Raw genomic sequence first — 27,058 nt, forward strand, 5'->3', positions numbered from 1 at the left:
TGTTGTCCTTGTAGATGTACTTGTGGGCGGTCATCACTTGAATGCTCTTGTTGCCCTTGTTGGTTCCCACTGTCAAGTGGAAGAGGAGGTGGTGGAAATTATTGTTTCCCTCCTTCAACTTGAGGATGGTACCTCTCTTCTTTAACTTCCATAATTATTAATAAATTATTGTTGTAAGTCTCAAACTATTTAAATTTATGATAGTGTTTAATTATTCAAAATTATATCATTATATTTAATAATTTAAAAAATTACATAATATATACCGCGTCATATAAATATTGTTCACGCGCTTAGCACTTTACTTAAGAATCTAATTTATATAAAAATTGTTTATAATAACTTTATTACAAAATGAATTATTATATATAATAATTTATTATATATAACGGGTCATATTAATATCAGCATGTGTCTAATTTAAATAAAAATAATTAATAATAGTAAATAAAAATAAGATATTTTATTTAATTAAATTAATATTTTATACATGTAATGGGCCGTATAAATGTCGTGATAGTAAATAAAAATTAAGATGTTTTATTTAATTAAATTAATATTTTATACATGTAACGGGTCATATAAATGTCGCTCACGTGCGTCGCACGTGGTTAAACGCTAGTACTGTATATAAAAGCACGGATAGGGGGGGACAGGCACATTTACGTTAATATCCTTTTTATTTTATTAAATATAATTATTAATAGAAAATTGAAAACTATTAAAATTAGAGTCCTAACTAAAATAAACTACTATGTTAAAATAATTATAAAAGTTAAAGTACCAATTAAAATAAACTATTATATTAAGATAATTATCTATAGTACTAACTGAAATAGACTACTTTAAATATTTAATAATTACTTTTTAAATAAATTAAATTTTAATTATTATTTGATATTTCTATTTATATTCTCTATAATTATAAAATTTATTATCAATTAAAAATAATAAACTATTAATAGAATCATTTAAAATATTAAATAAGATAAACTATTTCTAATTAACTACTATTTTAAATATTACTTGATAATTTGACAAGTCACACTACGAGCCACGTGTGAAGTACGTAAAGCAACACTAGTATAATTAAAAACACATGATAAAAAATTTCTATTGACAAAAATAACAATTTCTTAAAATACATACGAAAACTAATAATTTTAAGGCATGTATAAAAAAACCCTCAAGTTTTTCTCAAAATATAGATCAGCCCTTATACTTTTTTGGGCACAATTGAACCCTTGTATTTTTTAAATTGTACAATTAAACCCTTGTTGTTTTAAAATCAAACAAATAAACCCTTTTAGTTTACTTTTGGAACACTTATCACCTCAAAATTTATATAAATATTTTAAACATTAAAATTATTTTTGAACATTTTTCCTATATAATTATGAAACATGTCAGCCATTAGCGAATGTTTCTAATGGTGTTGAACGAAAGGGATTATTTGTTTTATTTGAAAACAAAAAGGGCCTAATTATACCAAAAAAACTAAAAAGGTTGCTTTAAACTTTTGTGAAAACTACGAGGGTTTTTTTGTACCTTTTCCCTAATTTTTACATAACCTGTTAATCATTGCTGATTAAAAATAGAGGCAAATCCTTATTTCATAAGAAAAATGGAAAAGAACAAAATTGACAATTTGTTGTGCAATAAACTATATTTATTCAATGGAGAATTCAAATTCAGCACCAATTGGTAAATGATCACTAGGATGGTAGAAGTTGGGTAATCCACCAAGAACATCAGGAGAATCTGCTTCAGGAAGCTGCAGCAAACTGACAGCTTTTATTTTATGGTCAGGGGAAAAGAAGATATAATCAAGCGTATCCGTAAAATCAGGGGTGCAATTCGTGAATGACGGTTCTCCTCTAGTATCACCATAGGCGCTACATAGGGGTATATGAACATCATCTACCGACGAATTCCCAGAAATAAGGTATTGGTAAACCTGAAACCAGAAGTTGGTCATTCATAATATCGTGAAAATTTCGATCTCTTAAAAATACAGATTACAGAATAAGAGAACAAACATTTGAACATATCTCTATAAAGCAAGATCACAAATTAACTGAACAAACACGTAGGAAGATGATCAAGTTATTGTTGTTTATCTAATTTAAATTATTATTCTTATTACTAAATATTTTCATTTGTCTTAATTACTAAAATATTGTTGTTTGTTTAATGTTCAGTCATAGTTATCAAAAGCGCGCCTCAGGCGTGCCTAGGCGCTAGAATAGCGCTAGGCGAGGGTGGTGCGCCTGGGTGCGCTTCGGGTGCGCTTAAGGCATGAAGTGCGCTTTTTTCAGGCAAGAGACATTGTTGGAAACCCTATTTTTTTGTATTTGTTAAAGTTTTGGGCTTTGGACTTTGAGCTTTTAAAAAATCAAATATAAATAAAACAATTAATGAAAACAGAAGCCTTACAAATATAAAAATATTGCACTTAAAAACTATTATGCTCAAGACTCCTCTATCTTGATCGATGATCTTGTTTTTTATCACATTAAAATAAGAATCAAGGTCATGGACAAAGAATCATGTCATCTGAGCAAGCTTTTATATATCTATAATAGGTATTTAACTTTTTTACGTATATGCGCCTAGATTCACTCGGGCGTGCGCTTTTTTTGCGCCTAGCGCCTCGGGCTATTTGAGGCCCTTTGCGCTTTAGGTGCGCCTAGCGCTTTAACAACTATGTGTTCAGTATTATCAATTTATAACATATGCAGATTGTTACTTTTTAATAATTTTTACAAATCGTATAAAAAGAAATATAATAATAAAAATATTATACTATAGAATTATAACATTTGAATATATTATTTTGTTATAAAATTTATTATATAAATTAATGTTTATTTGTTAAACAAGTAATTTGTAAAGTCAAAATTAATCTAGTTCTTATAGGGATGTTAACAGTGAAACAGAAAGTCAAAAATTGTAAACTAGAGTATGTTTATAAAGTTGGGTTGGAATTGATTTACTCTATACGCTGGGATCACACTATCTTAAAGTTGGGTTAGAGATGCCCTTAGACAAATAAGGAATAGAGGAAAGTAGCAGCACATCTATAGTTATTATGTGTGCGATTCAATAGTTCCTAAGTCGTTACTCAAATCATAAATTTTCGTTACGTCATAGGAGTTTCTTATATCTCAAACAGAAAGTTTAACAAAAACAGAAAATAGTAACAAACCTGATCACCGGGGGTTGAATTGAAATCGCCCGCCAAACAAACAGAGGGTGAACATTCAAATTTGTCTGAAACTAGGATCTTAAACTGAGATAAGCGTAATTTAAGATATTTAGCTTGGGCAAGCTTGACATCAGCCCATTCTGGATCCCTGAAATAAGATAATAAGAAACATGCATTACAATTAGGAATAATTGCTATAACCTTTCGAAATTAAAAGAAAAATACCATTTTTACTCTAAATTTTAAAAATTCATTATTTCTCGACTATCATTTAAAATTCAGGTGAGGAAGACTTTGAAATTTGACGGAAAAAAATAATTTTAATTTAACTTCAGTAGATGGTAGTAATTTTATCTTATAATTAACTTCAACCTCCTAAGATACTGAAGGGTCAGAAGCTCATATAAGTACATATAAACAAGTGCATGATGCCTATATAAATCATCTCAAACTGTAATCACCACTTACCAATAAAGGTGTGTGTTTGCAACAATAATAACGTGACGAGAAGCATTTTTTAGTCTAAATGCAGCCATTATTCCAACACAGTCACGTTTCAATCTTACACGAGGATCATTAGGATCTCCACGATCCTCAGAAGTACTATTTGATGAGGCACCTGATAATAGATTACTGAAGTGAGCCACCAGCTTAACACATCATACTATATGATACGATCAGAGGATATTCTAGTATAACAAAATTACAGGTGAAAAAGAATTCACAAACAAAAAATGGGAATTGACACAGAAAAAAACATAGGCCAAACACAATCACCTCCATAGTCACTCAACGATTATACAAAATATGCAATATAACCTTCAATTTTTAATTTCTTCTAGTGGCGCATAACCGTCCTTGCAGCCAAAACTACCATACCTTGTCAATTTAACAATTAAACAGACCAAAAATGTTTTTCCATTCTCTAGCAAGGTTAGATGACGGTATGATTATAAACAAATGTAGTTGCTATGTAGGAGTGTTGACTGGTCATCTTTTAAGTTGAACATATTTTTGGTGTGAACAAAATAGGAGCACATTTGAGTATGTTCATTCTAAGAAGAGAAATCATTTGGAACAGCCAAGATTGAACCTCGTGTTAGTTAAATATAACATTTAACTTGACTTAAGGCGAGCAAAAAGGGAGAAACGTGACATAAGATCCAATTTGTTCAAGTGATATGGAATTTAACAATGAATGGATCACTGAAATTGAAGAGAATTGTGTACCAGAAGACAATTTATTGATGGATGTCAATGAATGCTTTGGGGATGGTGAAGGACTCGAATCTATCAATCAAAAAAAATGAGGACCAAGAAACTTGAAGCACGATAGAACGATGCAGGAAAGGTGGTTGAAGATGAAGTGATTGAAGACTTAGATTTAGAATCATTTAATGGCGAAGAAAGAATTGAAGATCAAGGAGAGATAAATATTACTCCCTCCATCTGATTAACGGACGGATGAGTTTTACACCAAGATTAATAAAACATGACAGTACTTTATTTTACCTTGTCCACTCCTTATAAATTAGTGGAATCTTATCTAATAATAAACTAAATATATTGTAAATTGAATTGCATTTAATGTATATTTAAAATTACTAAAGGGATAAAAACGGAAGTTCATTATAAATTGGCACAAAAAATATAATTTTTATTTGGAGATAAATGTGCTATAAATATGTTAATTTTTCATATTTTTTACATTTTTTATTTATAACTGGATCTTACGATTTGATTTGATTCTCGATTAACAAAAGTAGGATTTCGATTCTCGAGCCGATTCTCGATTTGACAACTATGGTCGTCCTGGGTTATAAAAGTTAATACTTTTTACATTAGTTCTATTATTTTTTATTACGTGTACTTTTAAATTAGTTTTCATTGTTAGGGAGAAAAGGGACTTATCAAAGTAAGAATCTATCAAGAATCCAACATTCTTTTTTTATCACTCTTGATATTTATTTTTCTAATGTATACTTGGGTGACTTGAAGGGTGATGGATTGGTGCACCATATAAGATTATTTTAGGGATTTGAAAGGTTGCATCTTGTGAGAGGTAGGCTTAAGCCTACAACTTTTTATGCAGCCTTAGTACCATACTCCATAGAGATAGATTAAAAGGCATAATAAAGTCATGCCTTGATACTCCACATCTTCCTACTTATACCAAAGTAACGAAGAGCCATGTTGCTACCTACTTAATCATCCTCTAATTATTTTTAAGTGGTCATAGGATTCATAAAGCTTATACATAATGTATGCCATCAAAGAATGCAAATGGATACTAGAAAAGAAACCGGAAAGAGAAGAAAAGTAAAAAAGAAACTAATGTGAAAAATACCGTTCTTTGCTTCACCACTTTTATCACCATTTGCATCTCTTTCAATAACTTCATCACCACGTGAACATGATTCTTCTTGAACTGAGTTCACAAGATCGTTATACTCTATTATCTCCTCGAACAGCAACTCTGCACTGAAAACAACGGTGTAAAGAATGGGAGTGATGTATGAGAAAAAATGGAGCAAGTCAGCAACTTTAAGGGAACGGATGCCGTCAAGTAGAAAATATCAAAATTCACATACTGAAGACAGCACTGAGGTGATCTGTCACATAGTATTTCATACATACTATGATAAATTTTCCTGAATTTCTTACAAATGTAACCGTTTTGGATTCGATTTAATGAAATTTGATGAATTCAAAAAAAGAAATGTACCAGTTAGACAACCTACAAGCACCATCAATCCAATTAGAAACAAAAAGACTGAGCATTTCTTTTTCTTTAAGGATTTCTGCACTAGTTTTTCTAGGACAATTTATTTGCTTCTTCTAAGAAGAAAAAAGAACATGTTACAACACCTTCCCAGATACAAACAAATGAATGAACTAGTCAGCCAAGCTTCAAGAAATAAGCAACTGTCAAGTTTGACCGAAAGTAATTTTTAAGGTATTTTTTAATCCTAAATAGTTTGAAATTTGAAGTAGGAATTATGAGCTGATTTTATCATACAGGCTTAAGGTAAATCAATCATACCGCTTGTGCTTATAAAAAATTCCACAACCATCACGTTTCTGCCCACTCCTCTGAATATAAATACTGGAATAACCATGGCTTTCCATGTTTTGCTTGTAAAAGCTTTCATACTCATCCACCTCCTGGAAGATATAAGTTTGATCAATAATTATTAGTAAAAATTACATACATGTTGTTGCACCAGGAGACGCTGCACCCGGTACTAAAGCATGACTATTTTGTATCCATTGAGCAAAAACGGATTGTAATTATATAGAAAGCAGTATCTGAAAAAATATATTAATGGTGTTATAAAGCACTCATAGATACAACACACTAAAAATTCTAATTGTTTCTCTCCTCCCTAGTAATAATAAATGTGAAAAGCACCTGTAAGCAGAGGAAGTCGGCTCCAACATTCTTGAGAATAGTTAAAACTTCCTTTGAACGAGACTTCCATCTGTATGGAGCATAAATGATAAGTTCGAAGTCACATGACATGTTCCACTGACGTCAAAATTAGATAATAATAGCTTTGATGTGAATTCATAGCTTGAGAGCATAGAACTAGTCTTCTTGTGATCTTAACTAGAAGATTACTGTTAATAGTACAAAAATAGTAAATCATTTTTTTCAGCTAGCATAAATTACTATAAATATAAGATAATTAATAGATCAAATATTTCTTTTTCATGAGTTAGACCCACCGGGTCTATGCCATTTGAATTTAGACAAATTGAGACGTAGAAAAGGCATTGACAAATCTACTTATGAACTTTCTTCAGCTTATCAATAATCGCCGTTCAATACCCAAGCTCATCCCCAACATAACCTGTCACTAACCAGTATGTCACTATGTCCAAATAATTCCAATTTCAAGATCATCGAACTCAAGGTGAAGAACCTAGTGCTAATTGGCTTGTTGTCCAGATTCAATTTGGAGATAAACTGATTCTATGGTTAGTCAAGGTTTCAGAATATTTTTCAAGTGTTTTGTATAATTGGCTTGTTGTCCATGGCCTACTAAACTGTCTTCAACCTATCTCAGTAGCCCTTCATTGGTCTTGAATGCAGGGCACCTTTCTATCAATCCTTAATTAAAATGATATAAACAAATTTTAATAAATGGAAGCTCTCTTATACTTTTACAAAAAGAAACACACACTCTCGCTAGCAATGTATTTCCCTATTCCCCAACCAACCACGAAATATCTTAAAACCCATAATATTTGACAATTCTCTTTAATTACTCAGTCTTCCTCATCTATAATCAAACAAAGACTTGCATGCTATATAGACAATCGAATTTTATATAGGTGTACCCCACTATCCTTATACAATTGGACCTAGAGAGAAGTAATTGAAACAAAAACTTCGACATGTTTGCTTGAGCAGCAGAGTCATAATGAGTAAGATTATGAGATTTTTCACAGTTGTCAAAAATGAAAATTGAGCTGCCGTTTCCATACTAGTTTAGATACCGAGTCATTGACGCAGTGACTGCAATGTAAGAGCACAAAAGAAGACTGTAAAAGGCATTTGGAGGAAAAAGAAAGTAGCAGTGTTCATGACACCAATTCTTTCTCTCCTTTCCTCTCATCAACTCGGTAATTAATTCCATTGAAAGAAGTTCTTGCAAAATGCATTACCAATAAGTTGGTAGTAAACTCCATTCAACGAGTTGCATTAACAAAGCTTGAATACTTATTGTTTACGCCACAGCTATGAATACATTCAAAGAAAGGGGTCAAAAGATTTACTTGAGTGAAGGAGATGGAGAATGTGGGAAATAAGAACTCTTGACATAAACCTACAAAGTGAAATAATTTTACTCCATTAGCATTAAAGGTGAAAAGGATAAACTTAAAGGGCTTAGACCTAATTATTGCAATGGTTATGCATCGATGAATTTCATTGCTTCACGTGATAGTACTGTTGAGACAACATATGCAGGCAGAAAAAAGACAAATCAATGCTTTGAATTCAGTTGTCTTTTAGCACAAAATCCAATTAATTCGCTTATAAATCATATATGCTGATCAGATCAAATATATTTATTTTACTATCCCAACTTATTTTTTCCCTGAAATTAAATACCAACAACTTTCACTGATAGCATATCCAGTCACTAGCAGCCCACAAGATAAAAGTTGAATACTTATTTTCACAAATTAAATTATTTACACCTGTAAGAGGCAGCCAATCTCATGCAAAATGGAGAATGAATATCATCATGTGTATAAATGGACTGGAAAAACATATACCTAGAACAAGAACAGCTATTATATCAAGTCAAAATCCATAGAAATGTACTTGTATGTCTGAAGATGCATGAAGCTGCAAGTTTGGGCAATTGATGTGCCCATAAAGGAATCAGAATGACAGAGAACAGAAAATTCTAAAAAACTTTTTATTCCATTCTACTTATGCAAAGCACATTCCACAGGATTTTAGCACAAACCTTATTCTTATAAGGGGTAATTACTATGACCCTAACTCCCTAAGGTTAGGTCATAGTTACTCATACATATCGTTGTTTAAAAATAAATTATTTAGCCTTGAATTTTAAGTTATTTAACTATTTTCCTTCTCCACTAAATTTGGCAATTCTATCTATGATTTTTCAATTAATCATTCATGGACGTTGATCTTTTTTCCATTTTTTATTATCTGGGCTTTCAATGGGACCATGCCTTGGATTGAAATCCCTCGAATATTCTGGTTTTTTATGAAAGGTATTCAGTCATGATGATGTCTTCAAAAGGCTTAATTGATAAAAATAAAGTTCAATTTAGTCGCTCAACTTATTTTGAGTATAAATTACAATAAAATTAAAAAACAATCGTCATAAAATTAAATAAATAAATAAATTAATAATATTAGTATAATATCCCTAAAAATATTAATTTTATATGTTATTTAGAATAAAAATTTACAAAAAAAAACACAATAATAAAAAGTAAGTTACAATATTATTACACATGATGATAAAAGTAAAAATAATAAATTTATAATAATTAGAGTGATTAAATTTAATTAAAATAAATTAATTAATAATTTGAGGACTTAATTTAAAAAAAAAGTAAAACTAGCATAATATCAAATCTACATAACTTCATCTTTTTTATCAAAATTAAATATAAAATAGTAAAAAATTGTAATTAATTTTAGGATTAACCCAATTTAAGGTCCCTCGACTTTACGGGTTTTGTTTATCTAGTCCCTGAACTTTCATTTGGACTTCTTGATCCTTAAACTTTACGTTTTTTGTTTATCTAGTCCCTAAACTTTCATTTGGACTTCTTTGATCCTTAAACTTTACGTTTTTTGTTTATATGATCCCTCAACTTTGTGTTTTTTTATTTATCTGGTCCTTTAATTTTACATTTATGAGGACCTGAGAAAGCGAAAAATCAAAATTCATGGACATATAAGACTAAATGGAAGTTCATGAAACAAAAAAACAAAAAATGTTAAGTTAAAGGACCAAATAACACCAAATAAAAGTTTAGGGACAAGATAAACAAAAATCATAAAGTTAAGGACCTCAAAATGGGTTAATCCCATAGTTATTAAAGGCGTTAGGCGACCCGAGGCGACGAGGGGTCCTAAAGCCTGAGGCGCAAGGCGCGAGGCGAGGCGAAAGCCTTTTGGAAATAAGGCGACCAACTAATATGAATATATATATATATAAAAACCCTATATATTTTTAAAAAGTTCAAGTATAAATTGTATTTTCTGGACTTAAAAATATTTTTAATTTACATTTAAAAGGCTAAATTGGCCTTTTTTGTTAAAAAGAAGAGTCATTTGAAAACTTAACCATTATTGATGTTAAAAACAACCCATTTATTATAGACTAAAGCCTTTAAATGTATAATATTGGTCTTGGGCTGGCTAAAGGAGGCCCAATAAGACATTAAGGAACCTCTATTCTCTTTCCCTAACCTATTCCAACTTTCCAAACCCTAGACATAGCACCGCCGCACTTCTTCTTCTTCTTCCTTCATTTTCTTTTTCATCTGTTTTTTTTTTCTTGAAGTTTCTGGGTAACAGAGGTCACAAAGGCGCGCGCCTCTGGCCTCTGGCCTCTCGCCTGAGGCGATTGAGGCGCGCGCCTTTGTGACATCGCCCGCCTTTGGGCAGTTGAGGCGACTCGGCCATCGCCTGAGTCGCCTCTCGCCTGAGGCGCGCCTCAGGCGCGCCTTTAATAACTATTAATCCTTAATTTTAATATTCCAACCAATACTGGCACATTATATCCACGTGCATGCAGTGTCGGTGGTGCATGGCTGTCACTTATCGTTATTAGCTTACTGAAAGATTATTATTATAATAGCATAATTATTTTTTATCTTAGACTAATTTGTACTAAAAAAGTTGAGAAACTAAACTGAACTTTATTTTTATCAAATAAACGTTTTGATGACATCAGCATTTATTGCGAGGGGAAGGGGAAAGAATTAAATAACTTAAAATTCAGGGGATAAGTAACTCATATTCTTAACAGCATGTACTAGCAATGATCTAACCTCGGAGGGGTCATAGTGATTATCTTATTTTATTAACTTACACAATTAATCAATATTTTCAATTAAGTGTTCAAGGGAATTAGAAAATCTACTTGCATCTCAAATATATCCTAGACAGACTCTTGAGCAAATAAGCATAGCTTACAATTTTAGTCAAGTACCCAAGAAAGTACATCTTTCTATTGTTGATTAAACTGAAAGAAGCAGTCCATAAAAGAAATTTTATTAAGTCTTACATAATCTCTTTATGACGCAGCAAGCTAAAGCATTGTTTTCTAATTTGCACAGGAAATTGGGTAGAAAATGAGGCATAAATACATGTAGTGTTAAAAGAAGAAGATAACAGCAGTGCAAAAATTTAAAACAAACAAAACACATCCACACCTTAAAACATTCAATGCTTTATCTTCATTTCTTATTTAAAATAAAATTAAAAACCAACAGCGAAAATTAACTCATTAAAAAATGACAGAAAACAAGAGAGATAAATTAGAAATTTAGATAAGTTTTGCATACCTGAGCCAAAATGTTATAAGAGACAAGGCTGAATCTAACGCCTGCAAATGACATTGAAACGTGGAAAAACATGTAATTAATAAAAATATACAGAATTGTAAAAAAACTAAAAGTTGATAAATCAAATTTTATATATAAATAATACATTTTCATACAAATGAATTACAATATATTAATAACAATTAATAAAAACAATCATTTAAATATCTTAAAATATAAGTTCATAACAAAAAATAACTTTTCAACGAGTTCCATAACCAAAATTGAAATAAAATACTTCACAATTATAATAAAATTTGATATAATTCAACAAAAGATAAGATTAATTATAGATAACGTAAACCATAAAGTTTCTAGATAATCGATTAGGTCTTTTAATTTGCAGATACCTCTTTATTTTATTGTATAAAAAACATATTTCCTTTTAGGAAACTAGTGTCTAATTTTTATTATTTATCAAAATGGTACTAAAACAATCCCTATAAATTTTCAGAGAGTTTCAAATACCGAAACATTTCAGAAACGGAATAGGCAACTCAATTTTCCATTCTACTTAGACAATATCTATTATAACACAAAAGTGAAAAGGATTTAGTCTTTTTCTCTTTATTTGAAAATCTCATATTGAACAATTGGCTATCAGATATACCAGTTACGTCTTATATTATCATCCGTACAATCGAAGATAAAAATGCAATAATTTAATAAAGAAATTACAGACCTTCAAGATTGCTTCTTGAAACAATGTCAGCACCTTCGACTGAAACAAATTTAGGGCACAATGGTGGCGGTGAAGCGGCAGCCGTCATTTTTCTCATACAACCACAAACTGGTCTGCAATCAACGAATTAAATAACTAATTAAACTGTAAATTTAAATTTTAGTGATATGATTCAAAAATTAAAATGCTCACATCCTGTAAATATAAGAAAGAACATAATCTTAATTATATTGAAAATATTGATAGAATTAGGGATTTAAGAGGTACCTGGTGGTAGTGGTGGCGGAGAATAATGGAACAGTGAGGAAACGCGTAGACAAAGAGATGAAAGGGTTTAGCATTATTATGCTACTGTCTGAGGAAGATAAACCCCTATTCAGTTTTTCCTAACAAATTCATCAAAAAAAAGAAAAGAACAAAGTGTCAACGCCCCCCTAAACTTGTAACATGGGTTATCTAATGCAATTTATATTTTTTTGAGCAACAGCTTAATACATAATTTAACCCCTGAATTTATATCCTTTTACACATCTAACCTTTAAATTTAACGTGTATCATATCGAACCTTTAAACTTGATAAATAATCCCTTTTGACCCCTGAATTTGATAATTTGAAAACGTTTAACACCTACTCGTCCACCTGGCTTTGGCGCGTGTGATCAAACAAAAATTGGCGCGTCATGGCAGAAAAGCAAAGTTTAGATGGACAAAATAAAATTGTTTAATACGTCGTTAAACTTATACTAGATTATCTACTTGACCCTAAATTTTTTGTTCAACCCATCATACCTATAAATTTGTTAAATTATCCTTCTTAACCCTTAAATTTGAATGTTTTTAAATTTATTTTAATTTATATTTTATTTTTAATATATATTTAATTTAATAATTATTATTAATAAAATAATTTTATAAAAAATATTTAGTCCTTTTCAATACTTTATATAATATTTCTTTAATATATATCGTTTATTTTACATTTATTCTGTATACATTATCAGTTCTAATATAATTTTAATGAAAAATAGTTATACCTTATATAGTAATTATTTTCATTTATTTTAATATTTATTTTATTTTATTTTATTTTTTAATTAATTTTTATTATTATTTTCTTATATAATATTTATTTAACAAGTCTCACTTGATCATTCATATTTTATCTCGTATTTTGTAAAATAAATAAAAATAAATGATAAATTAAATAAAAATAAATATTATATAAATTATAACTATTTTTTATTAGAGTTTTATTAGAATTGATAATATATACAAAATAAACGGTATCGTTTAAATAAATAGTATATAAAGTATGGAAAACAATATTTTTTTATTAGTAATTATTAATTAAACTAAATATATATTAAAAATAAAATGTAAATTAAAATAAATTTAAAACTCTCAAGTTCATGGGTTAAGAATAATAATTTAATAAGTTTAGAGGTGTGGTTGGCTAAACAAAATATTTAGCGTCAAATAGGTAAATTAGTATAAATTCAGGGGTCAAACGATGTAATAAGCGTTATGTTTTTGGTGATGTGGAAAACGAGCTGGCAGCCCGGTCAAAGGTCTTTTGCCACGTCAGCGCGTTTGAGACTCAATTTCCGTTTCAGGGGTTAAAAAAGATTATCTAACAAGTTCAAAGGTTCGATAGGATACACGTTAAGTTTACAGGTTAGATGGGTAAAAGGGTACAAGTTCAGGGGTTAAACTAAGTATTAAGCCTTTGAGCAACTAACCCCAAAACTCTTCATTTTTGGATCAAATAACCTCATAATTATATTTTTAAAACGCGTAAAATACAAATTGAAGGCGAGGGATGCAAAAAAATAATTAGATATTTTCCTAATTGTTGTTATATAATTATGCTAAATTTATTTTTTGAAAAAAAAATATAAATTATAGGGTTATTTGACCTAAAAATAAAGAGTTTTAGGCTTAATTGCTCAAAAAAGTATAAATTGGGTTAGATGACTCTGTGTCACAAGTTTAGAGGGCGCGTTAACCCTTTGTTCAAAGAAAATCCTAACAAAACAACTCTAAAAGTTAAATTTGCTCCTTAAAATTATAATAAAGGTTTAAAATGATTAAAATAAATTTATTTTACCAGTTTGGTCCTTAATTTCAATAAAATTTCAAAAATCAAAATGTTATATTTCAAAAAACAAAAAATGTAGTTAAATAAAATTAAGAATGTTATTGATTATTATGCTTAATAAAATAGAACAAAATTAAACTAATTGCAAAATTATTTGAAATGTTAAATTGTTAGACTTGTTACTTAAAAATGTATCATATTCAAACATAATGTTTTATTAGGGGTGTGCATAAACTGTATCAACCGAAGCAACCGAACCAAACCGAATTGTGGTCTTTGGTTCGGTAATTTCGGTGAAACAGTGCGGATTGGTTTAGGAGGTGGGTGAAATCGGTTGATTACATTCGGTTAGGTTAGGGTCTATAATCGACCGAAACAACCTAAAATCGATGGGATAAAAACGTCGACGTTATATCCTACGCCTAGCATACGTGCAGAATGTTCGAGACTTGGTTCACACATGTGTTTTCCCTTGCCAAAACAGGAAGTTTTACTCTAATATATAAACTAACATTAAAAACCATAACTCTAAAATCACTCTCATCTCACCTTCATTCTCTCTCGCCTATCTCATCCTCTCTGTACGCACGACACCTAAATCTTAAAATTACTCTCATTTCACTTTGATTACCGATCTAAATCAATGGTTTCTCGATTGATTCTCATCTTCCACCGCTTAATTTGCTCTATTTAAGCCATGTTATGTCCTTTCTTTATGGCTCTTCATTGCTCTGTTCATCACTGAACTTACATTTTCTTGCACTTCGTTTGAAATAACATACACGAGAATCTTACTAACGATTTGTTTATGATGATTCAAAAGAAAAATGTAAATGATGAGTTTTACATTTTCTTTTTCCAAATTATTCGCTTATTATATACGATTTGACTTACAGATCTTTGTTTGTTCTCTATTACTCACTTATTTTTGTTCTTATTTGATTATATGCATGTTTTAAACTTAATCTAATGGATTTGTTGGGGCAAAGCTTCAATTTATGAGGTATTTGTGACCTAAAGTACATATTTTGTCTCTGTTTTTCAGTTTTGTTCTATTATTTGAGTTTGCCGGTTGATTTCATGGTTCATTGGTTTAATATGTCTTTTTCTTTTGTGTTTCTGTTTTTACATATTTGGATAACTTTAAGTGGTGGAAGCTATAATATGAATCTATTCTGCCATTGATTAAAGGTAGTATCTGTTTCTTCATTTTGTTCTTATTATCATGTTGATTTTCAGACCTGTGATAATATATTAGTATTTGATACTCTTTTTGTTTCTCTATACATATTTGCCATTTGGAGAAATAAAGTGGTGGAAGCCTGTGATCTACCTGTGTATTTGTGATCCTCTAGTTATGTTCGATGAATTCAAAATAAAAGTTGTTTGGTGGACTAGTGGAAGCACCTACGTAGGCATATGGAAACCAATTCACATGCATCCACTTGATTGATCATACTGTCTCTGTGATTGACTTGTTAATTATTTGTGGTTTTCTGTTTCTGGGATTTTGAATTGGATACCTAAGTGTGTATGGCTTGTTCTTCCTTTTGCAGATTCCAATAGTTGAGCAAATTGGATGAGAACAATGTTGCTCCCAACCCTATTGCTCCTATTGATGATGTTGGTGTTGTGGGTAATATTGAGGGCTTAACACAGGCTCAACCAGAGTATGTAGTTGAGCCTAATGCAAAAAAGAGAAAGCCAATTATTAGAAGGTCCGATGTTTGGGACCACTTTAAAAGTAGTGTCTGCTAAATGCTTATATTGTAATAAAGTCTATCAATGTTGTTGGCACCCAATTTTAAATGCGGATCAACATGTATTTGTTTAAACATGAAAGAATTCATTGATAAAAATAAGAACCGGGATGAAATAATTCAATGTTACAAATTATAAAATAATCTATATTATTTTACCGTAAAAGATAAAAAGAAAAAGAAACAAAACAAAATAAAATTGCATTGCATTGCGTGGATCAATTTTGGGCCCGAAAATAGTCTATTCATTACAACCTAATAGATTCAAATTTGGGCCCATTAAAATAAACCTAATAAGATGGACCTCCAATATTTAAACTAACATATTGGGCTCATATTATTTTTCCATTCTTATGGCTCAACTCAAGTATCTATAAGATTAAATACTAAGCAAATATTATTAAAAGTCAAATCAAGGCGTCCATTTTAATAAAATTACGAGATTCGATCCCGAACGAAAGAGAGCACAAAGCAATATTTAATACAACCTACAGACTGAACAATAATTTATTATTTTACTTTATTTAGTAAAAAAAAATCAAAGGGCTATCCTGTAATTTTTTTTAAAAAATTAAGAATTTTTCTGCAATTTTTACACTTCAAGGGCTGTTTTGAAATTTTTACACGTCGGGGGCTGTTCCATAATTCTGGCACTTTAGGGGCTTAATTGTTAATTCAAATGTTCAGGGGCTGATTGTATGACCTTGTAAAATCAAGGGGGCAAAATGTCATTTGACCACTTTGCTTTGTTATCAACAGTCCTGCAAAAAGAAAAAACAAAGCAATTAAGATTATGTTCTTTCAAAATCTAATTAAAAGCCTGATTAGTGTTAAATAAATAATTAAGACAAAATGGGTTAGTGGATAAAGTAGGCCATAAGTTATCTATTTTTTCTATAAATAGGACCCACCACTAACATAAAGGTACACACAAAGACAACTATACGCAGCCAAAAAAGAAGAAAACTTTTGATCTTCTTCTGGATTTTGGTGTTCAAAATTTAAAAGCAAATATTCCTCTGTTTTCTAACGAGGATTTTTCTTTAAGAAGGCTCCACAGTAAAAAGAGTCACTTCCATCAAACACATCAGAAGCAAAAAGCTTTGAAATATTTTATTCTAAAAGATACTCTGAACAGTAGAAAAAACTAGTTATTTTCAGCAACTCTCTATGCCAAATCTGCCACTCCCATCCGAAAAAGGAGGAAACTTTTGCTTTGAAGGTACAACTCTAGTACTTCTCATCTTTTTTTATATGTCATTTCAATTTTCTTTATTATATCATTTCTGTTTTAGTATCATAGTGTGAGTGAATCTTCAAAAGAAGTGGAAATGAGCTTCCTTCTGTGTTTAAAGGAAATTCTTATCCTATTTTTTTAGGGAAATAGCTTTGTAGATCCATGGTGTTCATAGATCTAAAGCTAACAAACAATATTTCAGTTTAAAAATAAACATGCATTTGTATTGTAATGGCATCTAAAATCTTCTAAAAAAACAAAAAAAAAAGATCACTAACCTAAATATTCTACTATCACATTTCCTCTTAAAATAATCCTTTAGAAGCCACAATCAAAGTATCAAAATATATTCAAAGATAAAATAATACTGCAATAAAGTTTCCTTATTTCTTTATGAGGTAAGATGTCTGCAATGTCTCAAAAACCTTCATTAAGAGTCAAAAAATTACATAGCCATGTTAATGTTTACATTTCCTCTCTTTGCACTAAGGAAAGGTATAGTCAGTTCATAAGTCTTTCATATAAAAAAGAATCTTTAAAGGTTCTAGGTGCCTAATGATTTTTAGGTGCAAAATGGGGTGAGTTTGGTCATTTATTTTAAAAAGCAAACTAAAAAACAGCGTATGAAACTATAAAATATCTACATGAAGACCAACACTTTACCTGTTGTCAAACAGAACAAGTTTTCATAATAAGTCCAGTTTTTAGAATCAACAGAATCAGATTTCAACTACAAACTCAATCATAGAATACCAAAGCTTTAGAATCATCATCTCATTTTTTTAAAGATCAAATCACAAGTGTAGGAAGAGAAATGAAGAAACTTACCTTACAAGGATTACTTCTTGATCATTCTCGGTTCGACTGATAGAATGTACATTGTGAAGTTGATAAAGAGCCAAGCAGATGTTAATTTCTACTTTTATTAGAGTGTTGGATCTGAAAATACTCTATTTCTTGCCTCTGTTCTGTATTGTTGCAACATTTGCATCAAGCCTGTTAATAAAAAATAGAAATAAGCAATCAATAAATAAAAATCATTTTCATTTACAGATTCAAACACCACATAAATTAGCGATAGTACAAAATATACAGACAGACGAAAGAAAAAGCACAGAAAATAATTTTATAGAGGAGTTTAGATTTCAAAATTATGCTTTTCATTTCATATTTGTCAAGTTGAGGCCTCCTACTCTGACTAATTTCCACAAAAAAAACATTTTCAAACACCCAAATAGACTAGAAGGTAAATAAACAAGTCCAGTAAAACTCCGATGAAATTGGTATTAAAACAGAAAATAATAAAAACATTTAATTCAGAATCAACATGTAAAAATGCTTACAAAAATGTTTTACCTCTGCTTCTTCCAAAGATAGTCTTTTTGGTTCAATCAAACTGAATCTCACTTGAAAAGGTTATTCCTAGCTTCGATTCAGACCATCTATCTTCGTAACCCAGACAATCAAGCCAAACCGATTCAATCGGACTCAATACCTCTGTCTATTATCTCCTATTTCTTGTTCTCTTATTGTTTCTTCTTCATTCGAAGAGGAGATCACCTCCTAAACTCCACCGTTAAACCCGATATCTTCATGTTATTCATATTCAGCTCGATAGAACGAGAGACTGACCAAACGAGAAGTAAATATCTATCGGCGAATAAACTAAGTTTCATTTGGATCTTATGGAATTTTCCTTTTAGCATGAAAGAATTATTCTTTGCTAATGAGTAAAAGAAATGAGACAAAAAAGAAAAAATTCGAAAGAGTTGTTGCGATAAAAATGGAAGAATAGGTTATCAAAGCTTGTAACATGTGAATGGTTTAGATTTATTGATGAAATTTAATCATATGACTAGAATTAATCTTGCAAATGTATATAGGCTGGGTTTGATAAGAATTCTCAGACCATGGGGTGAGACTTGAAATAATAAAAGAGGAAATTACACCATTTAAAAAAAATGAAAATAATTATAAAACTACATGTTGACTTTTTTCATTTACAAAAATCTTAATAATATTTACAAAAGTACAAAAAAATAAAAAATAATATCAAACATACGGTGTATACTGTGGGTATAATGTCAGTATACTAATAAATTAACATTATATCAACATTATATCAAGATTATACATATTGAGATTTTATTAATATTAAATAGAAATTTGCCAAAATTACATCAAATCGTATACTAAAAATTAAATTAATAATATATGATAGGAGTAATTTTACTCCTATAATTAGGGTCGATTTTACTCGGTTTTCATCATGTGTAGTATTGTTTTTATACATTATTTGGCGTTTTTACGTTTAATAGTGTTTGTTAGTGTTTCAGTGGAAATTAGGTGAAAAACGACTATTTGGGGCAAATTTATGGTGGATTGCGTGTACGAGTAAAAGCGTAGCTTGCGGACGAAGAAATTGAAGATTCACGAACGAGATTGAGGAAAAATGGGTTGTTCCCGTTCGAAACAAAGGTTTCTCGAACGGGAACCATGCAGAATTAGCATGAGTCTCGAACGAGAAGGCCTTGTCTCGTTCTGGACTCAAGAAGCAATCAACATCTCAAAGCTTTCGGTTTAAGTTTTTTCGAACGTGAACGAGGTTCCCGTTCGGGAACCATGTTAAAATTGGGCATGTCACGAACGGGACTATGGTTTCCCGAACGGGAAAGAAGAAAATTACGCGTGCAGCAGACTTTCAATTGGACTGAAATTCCTCCTCAAATTACAATTACAATTCCTATTACAAATTGATTTGTAATACGAATTAGAAGACTCCGGAACTTCTCCTACTATATAAAGACCTTGTACTAGACTCAATTTAATATGTAGAATAATTTAAACTACATTAGTTTTATTTTCATTCTCTTAAAATAGCGTTTTAGCTTCTATTTCTCAGCAGTTTATAAGTAGTTTATTATTAGTTTCTGCAAAGAACGATTGTGAAGATTTCAAGTTTAATCTAGACGATTCTTCCGAAATTGACAACTCCGGTATTTATTGTTCTAATTATGTTTAATTCTTCATCTTCTTCTTTGTTTAATTTAAGCTTAAGCATGTGTAACTAAATTCTTTGTTCGGGGATTGATATGAACACTTAGATTAGTTTTCGAATTGGATTAGGATTTATTAAGTGAGTAAAATTGTGTTTTAATTACTAAGATTAATGCTTGAATTAATTTGATCACTTAGTTCATGATTTTGTGTTTAATTAACTAATTGAGAGATTGTTAATTAAATAGACATAGGTAATTAAAAACTTAGAGGAAAACACCGTGAGAGCGGGTTGGAATTTAGGTAGTCGTTGAGTTTGCTTCATAATTACAATTTAGTTATTTAATTCAGTTTTAATATTGTGAGAGCAAGTTAATAATTGATTAGCTAATTAGGTTGTGATTTTATTTGAATCTTTGAGGCTTGAGAGAGCGGGATTCGGTGCATTAGAATAGCTCGATTCATAATAAAATCACTAGATAAATTTTGATCCATTCTTCTACTAGTTTATTTGGAATTATCAATCCTTGAGCTTTTTACCATTATTGTTTAAACTTCAATTTATTTGTTTGATTTCAGATTTTTAGTCTAATTACTTGAGTTAATTCATTAGTTTACACAAATCCATTTATTTTCTTACTAGCCAATTAAAGAATATTAGAAATTAGTTGTTTAGTTCATTGTTTCTTGTGGGATCGATACTTGGTCTTCCAAGTTATATTACTTGCGCGATATCGTACACTTGCGATTATTTGCCAACAAGTTTTTGGCGCCGTTGCCGGGGAGCAATTGCAATTAAATTAATTAAAAGTATCTTATTCTCAGATTGAGTTAGTTCTATTTAATTTTAGTTATTTTTATACTTTGTGATTCTTGGTTTTTACGTTGGTTTTCTTGTTTTTGTTTACGCAGGAGTTTTGGTTAGTGTATGCCTAATACACGACGTGCCAGAAAACCGCTAGAACCGTTTCAGTCAGATTTAACATCCTTCGAAAGAAGTATCCGAAAAACAGCGCGGAAATCCAAAACAATGGAGGACGACCGTAACCCTCCGTTGAATCACGAGGGGATTGTTCCACCACCACTACATGATGGCCTAGCTCTTAGGCCAAACGAGAGGGTTGCCCCTCTTCCCGCAAGACGTACCTTGGGTGAATTCTTCTTACCCAACGTAGACAACGCCAACTATGGATGTTTTGCACCTCCTATACTCGCTAACAATTTCGAAATCAAGCCGGGAACGATTCAACTACTTGAGAGTCGTTGCCAATTTTATGGGTTGGAACGCGAGGATCCAAACGCCCATCTTTCAAAATTCACGGAGGTATGCAACACATTCAAAATCCATAATGTGACGGAGGATCAAATCAAGCTTCGTCTTTTTCCTTTCTCTTTGAGGGATAAGGCGAGGAATTGGATTCAATCACTTCCAAGCACCTCGATCACAACATGGAAGCAATTGGCACAAGCTTTTCTCAATAAGTATTTCTCTATGGGTAAGACCGCAAGGATGACCAAGGAAATTATAGATTTTCTCCAATTACATGGTGAATCTCTATACCAAGCTTGGGAACGCTTCAAAGAGCTTCAAAGAAATTGTCCGCATCATCATCTAAGGAGGGAGCATCTTGTCTCTGTTTTCTACAATGGTACCAATGAGGGTACACGGGCAACGATTGATGCGGCATCGGGAGGATCACTTATGAAGAAAACTTATGATGAGGCCAATAACTTGCTAGAGGAACTCGCTACAAATAGTTGTTCTTGGTCAACCGAGCGGTTGAGGCAACCACCTCAAAAGGGTATAATGACCCTCGAGCAAACCCAAGAATTTGAAGCAATGAAAGCAAAGAATGCGACACTTCTAGCACAACTCGAGATGTACAAACAACAAGCAAATCAAAGGAATGCTCAACTTGCGGTAGTTCAAATGGGTTGCGAGAATTGTGATGGGCACGATCATTCGGGAATGGATTGCCCCGTCCTACATCAAAACTCAAATGAGCAAGTCAACTATGTCAATGGACAAAGGCAAGGCAATGACCCATATTCCAACACCTATAATCCGGGGTGGAGGAATCATCCTAACTTTTCGTGGAGGGAAAATTCGGGTCAAGCCAATGCCAACCCAAATATGGGAGGAGCAAATTTTCAAGGAGGAAACCGTGGTCCACAAAACCAAGGCAACTTCAACAACTACCGACCACAACCCCCACCCGGTTTTCAAAATCGGAATACGGATGAGGGGAGCAAAATTGACAAGCTTATTGAGGAAGTAAGAACCGGTTTTAAGAACCAAGCTTCCGTCAATCACCATCTCGAGACTCAAATTTCTCAACTTGCCATCTCGCTTCAAAATAGAGCACAAGGGGGTTTACCGTCTACGACGGAGTCAAATCCAAGGGAGCAAGTAAAAGCCATTGAACTCCGAAGCGGGAAAGAACTTGATGATCCACATGCAAGTAAAGAGAAAGCGATCGATCTAACAACGGGAACAAATGAGGAGGAAGTAACCGAACTTCCATATGTAAAACCGCCACCTCCTCCATTTGTGCCGAAAGTCCCTTTCCCGGGACGATTGAAGAAGACGCCGGAAAACCAAAAATTTCATAAATTTCTGGAAATTTTTAAGAAACTCCAAATCAATATAAGCTTTGCGGATGCTTTGCGTGAGATGCCTCAATACGCGAAGTTCCTCAAAGAAATCATAACGAAGAAAAGGAGTTGGGACGACAAAGGCACAATTTCCCTAACGGAAAATTGTAGCTCACTTATCCTTAGTGACTTGCCCACCAAGCTTAAGGACCCAGGGAGTTTTACAATTCCATGCAAAATAGGCGATTTAAATTCAATTAATTGTCTATGTGATTTAGGGGCGAGTATCAATCTAATGCCTTTGTTTCTTTTCAGGGATATTTTTGGTGATCAAACTTTGAAGCAAACATCAATGATGCTTCAATTGGCGGACCACTCCCTAAAAAATCCATACGGAGTGGTAGAAGATGTTCTAGTCAAAGTAGACAAATTCATCTTTCCGGTGGATTTTGTCGTACTTGACTATGCGGCGGATAAAACATGCCCTATGATTCTTGGGCGTCCTTTCATGAACACGGGGAGGGCATTGATAGATGTGCACGCCGGACGACTCACTTTGCGTATCGATGATGACAAAGTAAAGTTTGATATGAAAAGGATTATGCGCAACACTTTTGAGGAGGTGGAATGCATGAAATTGGATATGATTGATGGAATCGTGGAAGAACTTTTCCCGGTTTCAAAAGTCATATTCCATTCCGAGGAGACACAAGCAACTTCCGGGGAAGAATATTCCAAAGAAGATGAGCCGAAAGCCGAAAATTTGATTAGAAGAGAGAGCGTGACACCACCTTCTTCTATCTCTCCACCAAAGGTTGAGCTTAAAACGTTACCATCTCACTTACAGTATGCGTTTTTGGGCAACAACATGACACTTCCCATCATCATCTCAAACAACTTGTCGGAAACACAAGAAGCGAGAGTTGTCAAAGTGGTGAAGAAACATATATTGGCGATCGGTTGGCAAATTTCGGACATCCGAGGAATTAGTCCCTCGGTAGTCATGCACAAGATCCACCTAGAAAATGAGTCAAGAGCATCGGCTCAAAGACAACGGCGTTTGAATCCAAATATGAAGGAGGTCGTGCACAAAGAGATAGTAAAACTTCTCGACGCCGGAATTATATACCCCATATCCGATAGTGCGTGGGTTAGTCCCATTCAATGCGTTCCAAAGAAAGGGGGGATGACGGTGATTGAGAACGAGAAGGGTGAGCAAATTTCCACTAGGACGGTAACGGGATGGCGTGTTTGTATTGACTACCGCAAGTTAAATACGGAGACGAGGAAGGACCATTTTCCGTTACCATTTATCGATCAAATGTTGGAGCGGGTAGCGGGCCACGCTTATTATTGTTTTCTCGATGGATATTCCGGGTACAATCAAATTCTTATCTTCCCGGATGACCAAGAGAAAACAACTTTCACATGTCCTTATGGAACGTTTGCTTATCGGAGGATGCCATTTGGTCTTTGTAATGCACCGGCAACATTTCAACGATGTATGACTTCCATCTTCGCCGATATGATTGAAGATATTATGGAGGTCTTCATGGATGATTTTTCGGTATTCGGGGACTCTTTTGAGATGTGCTTAAATAATCTTGAACGAGTGTTGGCCCGGTGTGAGGAGACCAATCTAGTCTTGAATTGGGAGAAGTGCCATTTCATGGTAGAGGAGGGAATTGTCTTGGGACATAAAATCTCCAAGAACGGCATTGAAGTAGATAGAGCAAAAACAGAAATCATCGAGAAATTACCACCACCAACTACCGTAAAAGGAGTTCGTGCCTTCTTAGGGCACGCCGGGTTTTATCGACGATTCATCAAAAATTTCTCTTCCATTGCTCGTCCTTTAACTAATTTGCTTGTTAAAGATATTCCTTATGAATTTACTAATGATTGCCTTGTTGCTTTTTCTAGGTTGAAGGAAGCCCTTATCTCGGCCCCAATTATTTCATCACCCGATTGGACTCTTCCTTTCGAACTCATATGTGATGCAAGCGATATAGCACTTGGGTGCGTATTGGGGCAACGGAGGGAGAAAAAGCTTCACGTGATATACTATGCGAGCCGAACATTGGCGGGTGCTCAACTCAATTACACCACCACCGAAAAAGAGATGCTTGCGGTGGTGTTCGCATTGGATAAATTTCGGTCGTACTTACTTTGCTCTAAGGTTATCATCTATACGGACCATGCGGCCCTTCGATACCTTTTTGCAAAGCAAGATGCTAAACCGAGACTAATCCGATGGGTGCTTCTTATGCAAGAGTTTGACATCGAAATTCGCGACAAGAAAGGAACGGAGAACGTCGTCGCCGACCACTTGTCAAGGTTAGAAATTCCGGAACCAATTATAAGTGGCATAGAGATTAATGAAACGTTTCCGGATGAGATGTTGATGGTACTTTCGGAAGTGGAAACGCCATGGTATGCGGATATCGCAAACTATCTATCTTCCGAAATAATGCCACCGGATTTGACTTACCACCAAAGGAAGAAGTTCTTGAGCGATGCTAAACGGTTTCTATGGGAGGAACCGTACCTCTTCAAGGTGTGTGGAGATGGGATTTTGAGGAGATGTGTACCACTACAAGAGATGATTCCTATACTTAGTCAATGCCATTCCTCGGACTATGCGGGTCACTATGGTACATCAAGGACCGCCGCTCGTGTGCTAGAGTGCGGATTCTTTTGGCCTACGCTATTTCGCGATGCAAAAGACTTTGTTAGTCATTGCGATCGATGCCAAAGAGTGGGGAACATATCTAAGAGAGATGAAATGCCGCTTACCAACATTCAAGAGGTGAAACTTTTCGATGTATGGGGAATAGACTTCATGGGTCCATTTCCTATGTCGTTTGGAAAGCAATACATATTGGTGTGCGTAGATTACGTTTCAAAATGGGTAGAGGCGGAAGCATTACCCACTAACGATGCCAAAGTAGTGTTGGATTTTCTCAAACGTTTGATGAATCGATACGGGACTCCTAGAGCAATAATAAGCGACGGTGGATCTCACTTTTGCAATAGGCAATTCGATGCCTTGATGCGGAAATATAAAGTCTATCATCGGGTCGCTACTCCGTACCATCCTCAAACAAGCGGGCAAGTTGAAGTTTCTAACCGTGAGCTAAAGAGAATTCTAGAGAAAACGGTTAATAACACAAGGAAAGATTGGTCACTGAAACTAGATGATGCATTATGGGCATATCGTACGGCTTTTAAAACGCCCCTCGGAATGTCTCCATATCGTATTGTTTTTGGGAAAGCATGCCATCTTCCGGTGGAACTTGAACATAGAGCGTATTGGGCCATTAAAAAGCTCAATTTTGACCTTAAAGCGGCGGGGGAGAAACGTATGCTTCAACTAAATGAGTTGGACGAATTTCGGTTAAATGCTTATGAAAACGCCAAGCTTTACAAAGAAAAGACGAAACGATGGCACGACGCTCATATCGTTCCTAAAACTTTTTCGGAAGGCTCTTTTGTCTTACTCTACAACTCACGCCTCAAATTATTTCCCGGGAAATTAAAATCCCGTTGGAGCGGTCCTTTCAAAATTCGAACGGTGGCAAGTCATGGAGCTTTGGAATTGGAGAACTCTAGTGGTGAAATCTTCAAAGTAAATGGACAACGGTGCAAGCCGTATCTTGGACCTTTGACGGATCAAGTAGTGGAACAAATCACGTTCACCACTCCTACATAAATTTCGGGCCACGGTCTAGCTTTTGACCGAGAATAAAGCGCACTCGAGAGGCAATCTCGAGAGGTTACGTGTTTTTTTTTTTGTTATTATTTATTTATTTTTTTATTCTTTTTATGCTTATTCCGTTTAATTCCGGGCTGAGTTTTTGTGTGTTTATGCAGGTATATAAAAGATTTCAGGAGGTTCTCGTTCGGAACAGAGCTTTTCTCGAACGAGAAAGCCAAAAATTGGCCTTGGTCTCGTTCGAGAAAGAGCTTTCCCGTTCGAGACCCAGCCCTCAGATGCTGTTTTTTTTCGAGCGTGAAGGCCTTTCTCGTTCGGGACCAGGCAAATTTTGCCTTTGTCCCGTTCGGGAAAGGCCATTCCCGTTCGAGACACAAGGCATTTTTGCCTAGGTTCGAAAGGGTCTCGAACGGGACAAAAACGTAAACCGAGAAATAAGCCTAATCCCGTTCGGGATTAACTTATTCCCGTTCGGGAAGCATCAAAAATTTTGAAAAATTTGAATTTTGAATTTTGAATTTAAATAGGGTAGATTTCTTGGGACTTGTGTTTCTTTTGAAACTTGTGTTTCTTTTAATATTTGTGTTTTCTTGAGATTAGTACTTTGACAAAATTGAATTTTTCACTTGGATTGATGACTTGGCAAATCTAAACCAC

The 27,058-nt window shown here is 33.1% G+C and overlaps 1 protein-coding gene and 1 non-coding gene across 2 annotated transcripts; both read right to left on the reverse strand.

Annotated features, from left to right (window-relative positions):
- Positions 1–1,588: 1,588 nt before the first annotated feature.
- On the reverse strand, positions 1,589–12,403 carry LOC126683367 (carbon catabolite repressor protein 4 homolog 4). The gene is made up of 10 exons (XM_050379237.2): positions 12,267–12,403; positions 12,000–12,112; positions 11,279–11,319; positions 7,991–8,040; positions 6,621–6,690; positions 6,252–6,373; positions 5,556–5,689; positions 3,677–3,827; positions 3,209–3,356; positions 1,589–1,957 (listed from the first exon to the last, which is right to left on the reverse strand). Exons 1-10 carry the CDS (start codon positions 12,338–12,340, stop codon positions 1,670–1,672), a joined length of 1,191 nt encoding a protein of 396 aa, XP_050235194.1. The 5' UTR covers positions 12,341–12,403; the 3' UTR covers positions 1,589–1,669.
- Positions 12,404–21,598: 9,195 nt separating this feature from the next.
- LOC126685201 (small nucleolar RNA R71) lies at positions 21,599–21,705 on the reverse strand. Its single transcript, XR_007643313.1, has one exon. It is a non-coding gene; the product is annotated as a small nucleolar RNA R71 (small nucleolar RNA).
- Between the last annotated feature and the right edge of the window lie 5,353 nt (positions 21,706–27,058).

Source organism: Mercurialis annua, linkage group LG5 (assembly GCF_937616625.2).
Source record: "Mercurialis annua linkage group LG5, ddMerAnnu1.2, whole genome shotgun sequence".
NCBI classification, from domain to species: Eukaryota; Viridiplantae; Streptophyta; class Magnoliopsida; order Malpighiales; family Euphorbiaceae; genus Mercurialis; species Mercurialis annua.